The sequence below is a fragment of the Stigmatopora nigra genome, chromosome 14, assembly GCF_051989575.1.
Source record: "Stigmatopora nigra isolate UIUO_SnigA chromosome 14, RoL_Snig_1.1, whole genome shotgun sequence".
NCBI lineage: Eukaryota > Metazoa > Chordata > Actinopteri > Syngnathiformes > Syngnathidae > Stigmatopora > Stigmatopora nigra.
Window position 1 is genome coordinate 1,598,965 of NC_135521.1, and position 15,710 is coordinate 1,614,674.

Here is a 15,710-nt window from a genome sequence, read left to right on the forward strand (position 1 = left end):
GAGCTTCTCCATGGCAACGGACCCAAACAAAGTTGGGCAACCGTATAGAGGTATAGGGGGGAGCGAGCGTGGGGGACCTCATTTGCTTAGCAAAGGCAGAGCTTCGGTAAGGGGTTAGTAAGGGGTGGGGTGGGGGGGGAGGTCATTCACGGATGGCCAAGGCTTTTAAATGGTTGTTACCTGGAGCTGTTAAAAAAAACGACAACAAAGAAAAAAACAAACAAAATCAAAACACAACGTTAGAAAGAGAACCAAAAAGTACAGCAGCGCAGTGATATTCAACCATTTCTCATTCGCTCCACACATCTGAGCATGGCTTCGCGGCGGCGGCGGGGGGGAAAATCTGCTCCTTCCCGCATTGCCACATATTTATTTCACTTGTCATGGTTTTTTTTTTAAACGGAGGCAACTCAACGAAAAAGGGGGGGGGGGGCGTTTAAGTGGGGAGGAGTGTGTGTGTGGGTGGGGGGTAAATTAAAATGAGATCAAAAATAAGCCGATATGAACACAAGTGAGCTCAAATATGTGCAATGAGAGGCACCGAGAGGCCTCGGATTGAGACGCTTACAGTTGAGGTCCATGTACCAGGCGTCGTTGCCGCACCGGTACTTCCAGATGGTTTGCCCCACCGAGCAGACCAGAGAGATGGCCAGCAGGCAGCCGAATAGGACCAGGATTTGAAAGTTGGTGATGCGCTCCACGTTGGACAGTTTCAATGGTGGACGGGTAGAGTTCTGAAAAAAAAAAAAGAGTAAATACAGGGGATGGAGAAATGGCTTCAGATACTAATATTTCCCCCTAACTTTTAGTAACAATACAAGCTCAAATGGAAGATTTCATGCAGAAAAGTACCAGGAACTTTGTCAAAACTCTCATTATACTTGTTCAATAAGAGCATTTAATTCCATTCCATTCAAATATTAAAATCATCAATTTACTAATTTAACCTATAATCACATTCTGATTTTTGTAGTCATTTATACACATGCGAATTGCCATTTTATAGCCATATTCATCTCATTAAAATTTAAATCAGAACACTTATAATAATTTAATCAAGTGTCTGTATACTAAATACCATCCATTCATCTATTTTCTTTACTTTGCATCCTTTTTGGGGTCAAAGGCGGAACTGAAAGTAATACTTGACATAGCTTTCCAATAACTGAGCTTCATTCAACAAGAACTATCCTTAGATTAAAGCCATTTCCAGTCATGTAGCCAATTCAAATTTCCTACCCAAAGTGGACAATAAAATAGAAGTACAATCCACACAAAGTAACCTCCATCATCATACCTGCATAAGCTTGGTGTCGTGGCCCGTGTAGACCACAACGCCATGGACCCACTGTGTATTCCGTAGCTGGGCTCCTCTCAACAAGATCTGGTCTGGACCGAGTGGCACTGTGCTGGAAAGGAATTTTAAAAGCAAAATCAATACAGTTATTATCAAAATGTCACAATTCCCTTGCATTTATTCCTATTTTTATAGACCGTGGAAAGACAGGATTCCAATTAAGTCACTAAAACTGGCTGGCTCTATAGGTGACTGTGTAGTTCCATTCAAAAACAGTGCTAAATTAGCCAAAGCACTTAAATGTGCTGTCCCTTATTAAACAAATCAAACTCAAACTCCAAGCTAAACCAACTGGCTGTGTTATTTCAAGAAAAAAAATCTGTTGCTGTGTAGTCACGTGTTGTAATCGCCAATTCCGAAATGATTTACAACCCAAAAAGAAGGGGACGTCGTAAAACCTTCCGAGAGCCAAATGTACTACTCTTAGAAATTGCTTACTCAGGGAAGCTTTTGGAGTCCTTGGATGATCAAATCATAATGTCATAACAGGGCATCCAGAGTCTCATAAAAATGCATTTTCCTTCTTCCATTGGCAGCAGCTTTGAACAAACACCTAATTGAATTTGAGCAAAGCAGGTGCCTTCTGTAGCTCGAAGGCTAATGGATCAGAAAAACTTCCCTTTCTAAACAGGTTCAAATAGATTATGCAAAGAGCCCAGGGCTTTTCAGGTAGATACAGGAAAGAACACGCCGTCCATTCATTTCCTCAACAACTTTTCGCCCCCCGAGAAGAGAATCTACGGCGGGTTGGTACGGAAAAAAAGCAGATCTCCATCTTAAGACGTGGGCGCCACCTGTGTCCATCCAGTCGAATGTTCCCCACAAACTCGTAGAGATGTCGGTTTGGGCACTCGCACTCCATCTTTCCCGAGAGACGCATCAGGCTGTCGATGTCCTTCATATCGAAGGTCATTTGGAGACCCTGTTGATTTTGTAGAGTAATAATTGCCATGATAATGAAAGAATTCCATAAATAAAACATTCTTACCTGTCTAATTTTGAGGTTGGTTTCGCCATCTAAGTTAGACGTTTCAATGTAGCACATCCCCTGTGGTTCACTAAGGACAAAAAAAACTGATCTTTAAAATATGTCCATACATGAAACGTATCTAACACCCAAGGAAATATAAGGCGGCCTATCTTATCACCAAATATGAGTCTAGACTAGTCCACTAGAGTTAAACAAGGTTGCAGGAGGTACGACATTAAGCTTCTAATGAGGAACGTGCTTTGTTTGCAGGGAATTTACACCAGACTAAACTGCAAAGACGAAAGAAAATCACAGTGTTACTTTTTAAACTAATTTAAAAATGGATGAACATTATGGACTAACTAAGGTATATATTTCATTGTTGGACTTTGGCAGCATGCAAGAACAAAATAAGCGTGCAGGTGCCATGCAATCATTAAAAGAGGCTTGAAAAATGGGAACATGCACCATCAGAGAGTTGATCAAAAGCCAATTAGCATGCAAGGCACTTCTGAGAGCCGCTTGAAAATGTCCCGCCCGCCTGTCCGCCTGTCCGTCTTTGTAAAAGCGGTTGCCTCAGAAACACTTTTGTTTTCCTGACCTGGACGACAGAATGACGAGGTCAGCGGGGAGGTGATCGCCGTTGGAGGCTCGGACTACTTCCCCGACGGTCACCTGGACGTGAGCGAGTGCGAGGATGAAGAGGAAGGTCGGCGGGAAGGCAGAAGAAAGACAAAAACAAAGAGCAAACACGTGAGAGGCCAAAAGAAACTCTGGGGATCATTCTTTGGGTTTCCTTTTCAAAGAGAAAGCTATCATTTTCTTTTTCTAATTTTTGTAAGGTTAATGACTTTTTATACCATATATGTATATATAAAGCATAATTTTAACATACCTTCTCCCAATGTACAATCTCCCAGGCTCCATTTCGTAACACTGTGACATGAAAAAGATGAAGAACAAAGATATAAAAAGAGGAAGCAAAATAGCTTATTACATTGCATTAAAAAAATAGCATTAGTGCAATGCTTTGTGTACCTTGACATTCCTTTTTGTTGACAACACTGTCAGCATTGTGGCGTTTCTAGAGTAAAAAAAAAGAAAATAGAACAGTGATTATGCAAATAGTATTACAAGAAAATTCACCAACGGATGACAAGCGCATTAGAGCGCAATGATTGAGAGGAAAGCGTAAAAGTCGTAACCTGGCGCTGCCTGTTGCCATAGTGCCTCACTTAGCACATCGAAATAACAGCAGGACGATTCATAATTAGAAACGGTTCCCACTAGTGACGTTCCGTTAGTAATGAAGAAAATACTAATAAACTGAAAAGTGGAGCCTCTTTAAATACTGGCATGAATCTTAACGAGGTTGCGAATCCAGGAATTAATTTTGCATCGACACACAGGGTTTAAATAGACAGACAAGAGTTGATAACAACGTACTCGCAACTGGTTACAAGAGTAAGGGAACCCCGGAGGGACACAAGAGGCAAAAAAGGTCTTGTCAAGTGGTCTCCAGCCCCCCCGATGCATGTTGTCCCTGATAAGAGAGGCGAGGAGGCATCCTCTCATGACCTCTACAAGATTAACTGTTTGTATTCATTTCTTTTCTGAACTGTACTGGGAATTTGCCTCAATGGTTGAGGTGTAAACAAATAGGGTAGCAGATTCGAGCATGGCTGACCTTCGTTCAAGAACGGCCAATTGCCTTCCTTGTTTTTCTACTTCAAGAGAGCAGGAAGGGAAAAAGTACTGTGCTGGCACCTTCACTCGAGATGGAATTAGACAGTATAGCGTAGTTGTCCACTGGGACCTGCAGACAAGATTACGTTGCAGACCCGGTGCAACCCAGTCTGATACACTGAGTTTACACTTTACCAGCACTTTGGCGCATTCAATAAATATGTTCATTAACTCAATGGCTATCCAAACCGGCCGAGCTGTGAAATGGAGTGTGTTCTTGTTTATGTACACTTAGTGTATGTTAAGGGTGTGAGACTCCGGTTGATTTCAAGTGGGCTGTACAATTCTAGGTATATTTAGATTTTTTTTTTTATAAATGGATTAAAAGAACTGGATTAAAATCCCTGAATATTCAGTTTTTTATAGATCTAAAACAATGTTTATTTCACCTTTTTTTTATATATTTTTGATTTGGAAAAATTCGGAAAAATGGATTAAAAAATGACAATTATTGGTTTAAAAGGGGGAAAATCAGGAAATTTAATAGACATCTATACCCTTCATTCTAATTTGATCCTAAAACAGAAAGTTTACTTTTCTCGGGCCACACAAAATAATGCAGCGAGCCAGATTAGGCACCCGGGCCGCCATTTTGACACATTTGAGGTAGGACTATATTTGAAATTGCTGTTCTTACCAGGTCCTCAATGACCTCCTTGACAGCAGCCACCACCAAGATAAAAAGCAGAGGTACCAATGTTGTCCAGCGACCAGTGGGAGATACATCTGGGATTTGCTGAAGGAAAAACAAAAAACATTGAAGATATAGAGATTATAAACTGAGAACCAAATACAATAAGAGAATGAAAAACTACCTGTAGCCACAACTAGCGCTTGCATTTTCAAAAGAACTGATTTATCTATTTTTACCTGAATAGTTTTAAGACTGCTGGATGATCGGACTTGCAATTAATTTGACATCCCTCATTCCCAGAGCTGTTTTTTTTTTTTTGTTCAAGGTTGCACTATCGAGCGGCCAACAAATGAAGATGCGGAGCCGCTTCAAGGTCACGCAAACGGAGGTTCTTAACGGGGATCGCCGTGTGTGGGAACTAAGGCAAAAAAATCCTCTCTCTCCTGCTTTTATCTTGGAGAGGGATGGACCTGTCCTACTTTGAATATCATTGCCAGATAAAAACAACAGTAGCCATCACAGTAGCAAAAAACTAAAAAAAATAACCACACCATTCCGACTGTTATAAGACAATAACACACTCTTTCCAATGCTGCTCAAGGCATTTTCCCTGTAATGTGACATATAAAGATCATTCAGACACTAAACAAATTGAAATCCATTTTAGCAGGCATAATAATATTGCATGTATTATTCATAGCCAAGGTAGCATAATGTTTTCATGTCTGAGTTTGTATCCGTGTGTGCGTACACCTCTTTACGACTGTATACGCTCCAAAATTACAGACGGGACCTTTGCAAATGGCGTCTAGGTCAATACAAGACGGACCACGACTTGCATACTAATGTCAACAAATTGAAGCTGAAGGTAGAGGAGATTCTTACAGAAAAACATTGATCCAAATTTAAGGTATTGTGGAAAAATTGCTATTATAACAATAGTAATTTGGATGTTACTATTGTCCAAGTCTTACCTGTAAAAGTGCAATGAAGAGGAAAAAAGCATTGGCCGCCCTCCTAAATTGCGAGTAGAGGAACCTCGGGAGGAAGGTGAGAACATTGTATTTGGCCGTACTGCAAGCAGAGAAACAATGAATATTAACAATTGTCACTTTTCAAATCCATGTTTCGCACTCTTACAAATACAGCCTAACCCACACAAGTAAACCTTTTGATAGCTTGGTTTAGGGATTATTCACACTTTTAATAATCTGGTATTTTTAAAAGAAAGAAGATTTTTCCTAGCCAAAATCACTTTCTTTGCAAAGTATGACTCAAACTAATAAACGTCATTCTTTAAATAAGGCATGAGGAGCAAAGCACATTTCATTTTTTGCACTGACTGGCTGACTCTTCATAAAATGCATTTTCATCAGCTACAATGTACTAAGTGTTTTGGATTCATTATCCTGATTGCTACCACACTCAGTAAAAAAAATAATAAAACCTTGATATAGACCAATATACTTTTAGATCACATTTTTTGCCATTTAAAAGGTAACCAATTTTAGCTTCGCTTGTGACCAGAAACGTACGGGAGTCCATACTCCTAACCTGTAAACATTATAAAAGATTGAAAAATAAAATATACAATGCCATTCTAAAAATCCATCCATCATTTTTTTCATAATATTGTCAGAAAAACCCATCCGTCATTTAGCTTTTTTGTGTATAAGTGTATTATATACATTGTGTTGCCTGTCAAGTGTTGGCATCAGACTGAACTACAGTATATTGATCGGTTTGTTTTAATAAGCAAGCCACTCGAAGTTCCCAAGAGACATACTGTGTATATATTATAAATTAATCATATCGTGTATATACTATATACACAATGTGGAATGATTATAGGCAATGTGGTCTGGGACATTTCACAGTCTTCAGTCTCGGTTAAAAATAGTAAAGGGAACGATGACCATATTATGTAGTACTTGGGATAAGTTAGCCTAGTTCTTCCTTGAGGTGGCGTAGAAACGGTGGGTGGCAAATCTGGTTGAAGTTTTAGCTTTTAAGCCTCGGCTTTATCGTTCCTATCGTCCAACGCAACATTTTGCCTGAAATATCAATCATCCAGTGTTGACTAGATGGTTATTCAATCTTTCCGACTCTGTTTTGAAGGCAGTACTACAACTGTGTGACAAAGAATGTCTTTCTATTGAAGGATTACTTCTTAGTGATGATACTTGCTGAACAATGACTACCACAGGAGCAATATTTAACTTGAAAGCCTAATGTTTCATAGATAATGTTCACCCAGACATTCTCCTTGTGGTTAAGGTAAGCAAATTATTTTAATATACTGTATTTTCACAACTATAAGGCGCACCCTCAATGAAGGACACATTTTAATTTGTTTCCATATATAAAGCACACTGGATTACAAGGCGCCCTGTCTATTTTGGAGAAAATTTAAGACTTTTAAGTGCGCCTTATAGTCGTGAAAATACAGTATTCAGTTCCAGGCTCATACTAGACACACTGTGAAAAGACTAGCATTAAAAAATGGTAGATCCATTGGAAATAACACAAAAGAGGACAAGGTGTAATCAGACAATGTCCATTCAAGACTGTAAGGTGAGAGTGCATCATTGTGCATCTGATGGAAGGTAAACACAGCTGCAAAACACACTCCCCACACACACACACACACACACACACAAACACAGTCTTTGCGACCTGGACCAACTGGTTAGACCAGTCCCTTATTTAGCAAGACGTTTTGAAGTCATTCTTTGTTTTGGAATATGTCCTGAAAATAGATCCGATCTAAGTCATGTCCATACATGCATCTCCACACTCGGCATTTGTATTTAAATTTCCTGGACTTAAAACAACTATAAAAGGCTTTTGCACAACCATCCGTGTGTATATTTTGAAAATAATCGGTCACTGGAGCCTTCTTGTTTGGTTGATGGTTAATGTTGGGTTGAGTTGTGTGTACGGGGGGTGTTGTATATGTATGTACATTGCGTGCCTGCGTATACAAAAGTCGTGCAGCCAGAATGCCAACAGTAATATTCCTTGACAGAGAATGGCCTAACTTGACACGCTTGACCTTTCATGCTAAAAGCAGCACAATCCTCCGAGAGGAAGAGTCACTGCTGACTTTATGGAGTTGTATCTTAATGCTACGTAAGCAATCCAAATGCCAACAGCAACTGGAAGCCAAATATCCATTGTTATTCATATTATACTTGTATAAACAGACTATAATTACTTTTAAAAAGCCTAAAAGTCACATGATCGTTGGCGTTGAATTCAACTACTGGAATTTTCTGGCTATAACGTTCAGAGACAGAAAAATAAACAGTTGCTAAGTTACTCGAGAAAGACGAGCAAATGTGACGACTGGAAATATGGTTATTTTGTAGAAAAAGGTCATCCTTACCTGACCCGGTTGTTGCAAAACTTTGTAAACTGTGGCTGGTTGAGGTAAATCAATCGAGCATCTTCTTGATCTGCTAAAGATGTCTTTTCTGAAGCGTCCTCTGTCTTCTCATACCCTGAGAAGGGAACAAATAAAAGAAAATGTATTCAGATTAATAACATGTTGAAAGTATATTTCACAGGAGACAAAGGACAGCATGGTGGGATAAAATGTTATCCCTCTTCAGTTAATATGTAAAAAAAAAACTGTTTATGATAGGTGCCACTCAGGTCTTTAAATTATGTAGTCAAAGAATCTGACTCATCACAAAAACCACTATAACAAGTGGCATTATTGGCCCATTGCCAAAAGTACACCAGTAAAATTCCACTACTGCTTCTATGTTGAGCTCATCAATTGAACCATGTGATGATGACAGTTGCCTCCAGTTTGAACCAGTCTGGTCATTCTCTTTGAGACTTTTTTTGCTCTTCTGGCCCACTTTTAATGTTGTATTCCAACTCATCACATGATAAAGTCAACAAGTCTCTAGTACTGCTGCCCTTTTTGGAATCCTCCCCATTTAAGTCAAATCTGCATAGGCAAATAGCTACAGAATTATATTTATTTCAGAATTTCCATTGGTGGATATCATATAACATACAAGATTCAATAAATGAATAACTGTGGAATAAATGATTACAGTGTGACTAACTACTCATCCAAAAATAATCCCTTAAAATACATTTCTATGCAAGGCATTAAAATAATACATGCAATAAGACACCTTGATAAGAATTTTTTTCATTATCTTCTATTTCTGTTAGAAGTTTAATGTATATAATTGCAAAAAATAACATTAATATTTTTGTTGGTGGTGTTGTGAGGACTATGACAAAGAAAAACAAAAATGTGAGCTCAACTTTAAAATGGAAAGTGATAACCCGAGCTCCCGACTAAGTAAGTAACTCTCACCTTACTACTGGCACTTTCCGCCTAGCGATACACGAAGCCTGACTCTTACTTTACACCTCTTGTTATTTTAATGATCCTCAAGGCTACGCCAGGAGGATTACCCAAGAGTGACAAGCGGTGGCTCCTTCCCACCGCCGTCCTCTCTTCTCTTCTCTCAGCATGTGCTCGGGGGCTAAAAATAACTGGCACCTCTGTAGTCATTTTGGTCACCAGGGGAAACACGGGTCGGCTATCCGGCGCCGTTACGCAATCGCCCACCCAGACGTCAGCTAAGCGCAGGTGACTTATTGGATTAGAGGGGTGACAAAAGAGTGTGTGAGGATTCCGACATTAATACCGGGATCGCTTGAAGGTGGTCGTCATGTTCTTTACCAAAAAATAAAAAAGTGCTAGTCGTGCTTTAACGTGTGAGATGCACTATTTGTTCTTAAAAATTACTGCAATTTAAGTATTTGCCTTATCGGTCCAAGTATGTGGTTTCTAAAGCTTGTAAATGTATGGAGATATTAAGGAAATGAGTAGTTTGTTTTTTGGGTGACCCCCAAAAAAAGTTTCAACCACAATCTGGTGTTCGGATGGGCACTCTGCTAATTTTATTTTAATTACTACTGGGAGCGTTAACAATGCATTAGTGCTGGGGAGGGGCAAGCTTAATAAGATGAGACGCTCTTGGACTGTTTTAAAGTATTTTTTATGAATATTGAGGAAAATAATGCTGCGGGGAAGAGTTGTGCTACAATGGGAATGTTGGAATAGTCAATAGAATGCTTTTCAGAGAACATATTATTGAAGGACAACCCTGGAATTCCTTAAAATGTCATAACATGGATGGAATTCTTCATAAAGACGCCGCCATAATTGCAATTCAGCCCAGAAAAAGTGGAATAATGTCACTTAACCGACAAGTATGAGTTTCTCTGTATCGAGAACCAGTCAGAATTTCGAATTAGAGCAGGAAAACGCGTGCTATTTGCTAATTGAAACCTAAAAGAGAAAAAAATGGAGGAAATTCCAAAGCCAGCTGTAAAAATGGGATTTTCAGGGAGGACACTATGTGAGTTCATGCCTGCCAGAGAAATAGTGCTGATGAGAGAAGCCCTGATAGCGCGTGAGTGCTACTCCTGCAACGTCACTAATCACAGATTGGAGGTCAAAGACATGGAAGGGAAAGTGTGGCTGATCAAGGAATTAGCGTCCAGGGAAGAAGAAGACGCCAGCAAGAAATGAGCGAGCCGACGTGGCGTGGCGTCCGCCAGCCAGCCAGCCGGAGGCTTTAAGCGGGGAAAGCTCACCGAGACTGTGATTGATGTTGTGTATCTGCGTTGTGAATGAGCCCTCGGTGTTGGTGCTCCAGATTGTGTGTTCCCCTGCCAGGTACTGCATTGCACCAGTTGCGGCTGCCATTGCTGCCACTCCACTCCTTTTGCACCCTTTCATACACGTGAGGGTTACGGTGAACAAACAAAATGTGGAAAAATGAAATACGTCGACATTACGGAGCGGAAAATCATAATTTTTGAGGATGCTGTGGCTTATTTAAAGGAAATAAGTGTCATACTTCCTCATAAAAATAGATCATATTTGTCAACATTTCCAGTCTTAGCAAGTGTGTCCAAGAACTGAAGTAAGTATCGAGACCAGTAGACCACGTCTTGTTTTCTACGTTTTCTAAAAATGAAAAGCCTTCTTACCTGTATCTAAAATGAGAAGGGATTTATAAAAGTAAGGAACTCCCTTCTGTAAATAACCAGTGTTTCCTAAGATCCCAATCAGCTTGGATAATGTGCTAAGCCATAGAAGGTCGGAATGGGAGCTACTGTTTCTGCCTTCTGCACTAGTTTAAAAAATAAATCAATAAAAGAGACCTAAGTGCATGTTTGCATGGTGAAAACTAGGCAATCTACACTAAAAAATGTAGTCCGAGCCAAACAAGTCATAGTGGAACTGAAAGTAAGGGAGGATCCATTCCAGCTAGTGTCGTAATAAATATGTACGGAGGCTATTGTGTGAGGATTATTGCTAGTGTCAGCTAACAGACACCATGGAACAAGTAGTGTCTCAAGGGGGGGACATATTTTGGAGGTCCCCAATGGCCCTAGATAGGAACATATGAGAGTCATCTTACTTGTTCTTGTCGTGGGATAGCTAGGGATTTTAACCGACATCATGTGTCAAATGCATGATATGTTAAAATACCTTAAAGATGGTTGGACTTGAAGTATTTAAGGGAGCTAATGCTTTGGCTGTTGTGGTACTTCAATGGCAGCTCAAAAAGGTTAAAGAGCAAAATGTCTTTGGTGAGATTTATGATCGTAGATGGTCATGTACTCGGGTCAGGTCGGAATAGTGGGGGTGGGAAATGATGGGTGACAGGGCCGTCAAATAGTGGGAGATTAAATGGACCCGGCCGGTGGCAACTGTGAGTGGAGGAATGATAAGATGAGATGTCGTCATGAGTTTCTGGTCAGTGCTTATGTTGGGAGTATAACAGAAGTAAAATATGCTGAGAATATCGTAATACTGCAGTAGTCGGATTTAAAAATTCAATTAGGATGAACAATGGAGAGGGAAAGAGACTGTAAATCGATCAAATGTGCGATCTGATCGAGAAAAGGCTTCACAAGAGTCACTCAATAATATTATCAATATTGCGAATACGGACAAAATAAATGAATATAGACTGGCGTTTCAGGGTAAAAAATCATTTGACCAAATATCATTTTTTTCCATCCACTCATGGCCACTGGAGGAAGATGTAGATATTATTCATTCATGGCAGATCAATTTTTCAGTAGCCGGAGCAGGCACGGTCTATTCATAGGAATCCCAGTTCCGACATAAACACCTCCCTTCGTCATCTTCTTCTTCTTCTTCTCCATTTGTGAATGAGGGGCTAAAGTGCTGCAGGGGGGGCTATAAATACCACCTCAATTTAAGCTACAGCAACATCGATAAGTCGCTTATCAGATCACAATGCTGTAACCGGCCCTGGCGGCCACCACGGGGCAGCTGCTGGATTAATCTCCGCCTCCCCGTGGGCCGGGAAGACTTTGGCGCAAAAGGCCGAGGGACGCGAGATGACACGCGCAGCTGGGGCTATCTGTGACATCACGGGGGCTGGCCCGGCTCAGATTAGCAAGAGATCTGCATGGACCGTGAGCTTTCCCCGACTTTATGAATGGTCAAGGGGGAGGGTCATGTGACGTCCAGTGCACTGGGGCAAAAATAAGCGTACTTTCTATTGGTTTCAGCTCAAACTGCTGCAATGGCGTCATAATAAACCAGGAATTGCAGTCAGATAGGAGCAGTCTTTCGAGTCTTTGACTATTCTTAAGGCTGTAGGTGGATTAAGAGGATGCCACATGGAAAAACCTGTGACAAAGACTACTAAGGGGATTTGATAAATTTAAGGGTGCTAAAGTCCAGATTGCCACTTTGAAATAAGCGATCCTGAAGAGCAGCCATTAACTGGAAAACTAAGACCAATCATTTGGTCAACGGCTTACCTGCCTATCGCTACTTTAGCGTCAATGGCGAGAGAGGATTTGACAGATAAGCGTGAGAGCGGAAGCTGGAAACCGGAAGTCTTCGGCCATCTGGCTTGCTTTAACAAACATATTTTATGCCTGTTAATTTTGAGAGCAAATTAATATTGACAACTTTTGGTATAATAAAAATATATATTTTTTGTAACTGCTCGATATGGTCGATTTGTTTAGGATTTCAATTGTCTATCTTTTAGGAAACTGGTTTCCAACATCGATACTGCACTATTTTTTTGCTCAGTCTTTTTTTAGGATAAGGATGTCACCTCAGACAATATTTTTGATTTAATTCTATTTTTTTTTACAAATTGTCTGACCTGCAAGCCTTAAAATCAAAGCTTATAACAATTACAAAGTCAAATGCCTAAGTATGGATTCAGTTCAGCAAAATATCATGTTTGTTTTAGCATGGGGGATGTCACCTCTATCATTTTTTTTCTTTTTGTTGGCAACGGGCGGCAAAGGCAAGCAGGGGTTAGGTGGCACGTGGTGGGCAAGGCTCAAAAGTGTGCGGCGATGGATGGGCAGGCAGGCAGGCAGGCGGCTGGCGGATTAAGCGGTAAGCCTGGTGGAGAGGGCTGCCCTCGCTCCACTTGGACGCCCGCTACTATGTTGATGAATGACAATCAAAGCGCCGCAAATAAATGACACCAAATCATAAGAAAAGAAAGAATACGTTACCAAAATGAAGCCCTCCGTTCGAATCTTTTTTCACTCCCGCCAGCGCGGCATCAATTTTCAGTGGACTGCATATTAGTGTTGAATTATTTAGCTTTGTTCCAGTAGAATGCACAGATCTCCGGTAACAACGACATCAACATTTGAGAGCGAGTGCTGAGAAGGATGACAAATTGCTTTGTAATTACCAACTAAAAGGTGGCGTTTAAAAAGCCACTCGCACATTAGCAAGGTGAGTGTGTGCGTGGGTGTGTGTGTGTGTGTCTTTCTGCAAATACTGACCATAACATTATGTACTTACATAAAATACATTATAGTTGGAATGCACTGGGTATGATGAAAGTGATTAGCAATCATTGCACCATCACTTATTTCGCTGTTTTGAGGAACACTGTACAATTTCTCACAATTTTGCAGAAAATGTTATCTATATACAATAAAGTTATTGCAAATGTTGTTCCATAACAGAGAGAAATGCATGTACAGTACAATAATTAGTAGTAAAAACCATGTGGCATGTTGTTAATGAAACCTGCAGATAAAGTATTATTCTGTAAAATCAGGAAAGACAACCAATCTACAGCAATGCATTAAAAAATTCCAGGTACATTTGGAGGTATAATTTCAACCCTTAAAATTATTTGCCTAAAACTCATGAATTATTTATCAATGAATTTAAGTGGCATGCCAATTCATAATCAAAAATTTGAATTTCATTTTTTTGGTATTATTTCTTCTCTATTGTGTACTATTGGGTTTAAGTCTGGGTAAATTTACCCCAAGCTTTCTCATCCGTGTCATTTATTTCTGATGTTGTCGCATAAAAAGACAATTCCCCAGCCCACAAATCCATTCTTCTGCAACTTTCTTCTGGAACAGCGTGTGATTGAGTGTTCATGTTCCAAATAATGTTTGGGTTGATGAATCTAACTGGAAAATTCTGACGTCAAACCCACTGCACATCTTTCATCTGAATTACAGCAGAAACAAAATCATGCTTTCTCATCCGACATCAGTACGCCAACTCAAAAAAAACACAGTTTCTGGAAGAATGGTTAAACAATGCACATAAACGCAATCATAATCCTTGCAGAAAACCTTCTCAGAATAGCCAAAGCCGTTTCAGCAACCCAAGACGACGTCATACATAAAACTACAGATCGGTGTGTTATAGGAGGTCATCTAAATTCACCAAGGATGTAGTTTTGCAAATATAGTTAGTGTATATCGATCCATATAGTAGTTTGTACAGTGGAGGCTATTTTTTAAGCATCTGCATCATTTTCACTCTGCAGTGGAAAGTTACTGGTACAGAGAAGGCTTGTGGAGGAGAGAAGCTAAATTGCTGTATTGTGTGTACTGTCTATGTGTAGTGTGTGTATTTTGTACATGTGTGGGAGTGGGAGTGTGAACGGACACTTGTTAGGGTGCTATCGGGCTGGAGGTAGTGATGTTGCACGGGTTGTGTGGGCAGGAGAGCCAGAACTGGGCATCCCCCGTCTGTATGGGCAAGAATCAGGTCAGCTGCATGCTACATTTGTTTCACTTCAGGAGACATCACCACACACACAAATACACAAGGATACACTGTTATGAGGGACGGTCAGGACATTAGTTTTAGTAGATCCTGTGGACATTTCTATCATGCCTTTGTGAGGGTTGCAGGCTTGAGCTCAAACAATTTGTTTCCCTGCATTTTTGCCAGGAAATCCTGATTTGTGTCCCTATTTCAATGGAGTGCGTGACTTGGGCAATTATGGGAGAGCCTTTCAGTGGAGAGTGAAAGTGTTTTCAGTTGTTTGGCAGAGGAAATCTTGCTTTTATTTTTCCCCTGAGGATGCATCCTAACTATCTCGTTTGGATGGACTAAGTGGCCAGGAAAAAGTTTATGAGATAAGGCTATGTATGATGTTTAATGGAAGATTACAATGGGAATGAAACGCTTATTTTTGTTTGATTTCGACCAGGAAATGATCACAAAATGGGGAATGCAGTATTTTTAAATGCAGTTTTTTTTAAAGCAAAACACCTGATGTTTATTTCTGTTTGGCTAAATTGTACTTACCGTCAGATCGGGTTCGAAGATCCGACATGGTTCTTTGGACGGGCGGCATCTCCACATTCACAGCCGGGCGAGGGCACCTGTCAACGGCTGCGGCTGCTCAATCGAGCCGCCGCTGACAGATCCTACCAAAAAACGCCAGTATAGTTGGAAAAGAGAAAAGAAAATGGGGGCCCAAAACCGGCCTATTATCCTTTCCCACGCAGTGCGATGGATGCTAGCGTGGGAGTGGAGATCGGGATTGTTTGGTTCTGGCGTTTGCGGTTCCCCACGGCATCCCGGTGATCAGCAACACCGGCTGGGTCTTCCCGACAGGCCGCCGTGGTAAAACATCTTCGAGTGCATCTGCCGGAAAGTGAGGCAGTGGGGAAGGCGG

General features: G+C 40.6%; 1 protein-coding gene across 2 annotated transcripts in view; it reads right to left on the reverse strand.

Annotated features, from left to right (window-relative positions):
- Nucleotides 1-15,710, reverse strand: part of atp8a1 (ATPase phospholipid transporting 8A1) — a 56,709-nt gene extending 40,999 nt beyond the window's left edge. The window contains exons 1-11 of one of the 2 annotated variants that reach the window (XM_077732420.1): nucleotides 15,338-15,710; nucleotides 8,096-8,210; nucleotides 5,682-5,781; nucleotides 4,711-4,809; nucleotides 3,366-3,411; nucleotides 3,223-3,263; nucleotides 2,929-3,002; nucleotides 2,346-2,415; nucleotides 2,152-2,279; nucleotides 1,298-1,409; nucleotides 569-734 (exon numbers count right to left, since the gene is read on the reverse strand). In XM_077732420.1, coding sequence (XP_077588546.1) covers nucleotides 569-734; nucleotides 1,298-1,409; nucleotides 2,152-2,279; nucleotides 2,346-2,415; nucleotides 2,929-3,002; nucleotides 3,223-3,263; nucleotides 3,366-3,411; nucleotides 4,711-4,809; nucleotides 5,682-5,781; nucleotides 8,096-8,210; nucleotides 15,338-15,386 — 1,000 coding nt within the window. In that variant the 5' untranslated portion in view covers nucleotides 15,387-15,710. The remainder of the gene's footprint in view (nucleotides 1-568; nucleotides 735-1,297; nucleotides 1,410-2,151; nucleotides 2,280-2,345; nucleotides 2,416-2,928; nucleotides 3,003-3,222; nucleotides 3,264-3,365; nucleotides 3,412-4,710; nucleotides 4,810-5,681; nucleotides 5,782-8,095; nucleotides 8,211-15,337) is intronic. The other variant, XM_077732421.1, reaches the window with a different exon arrangement.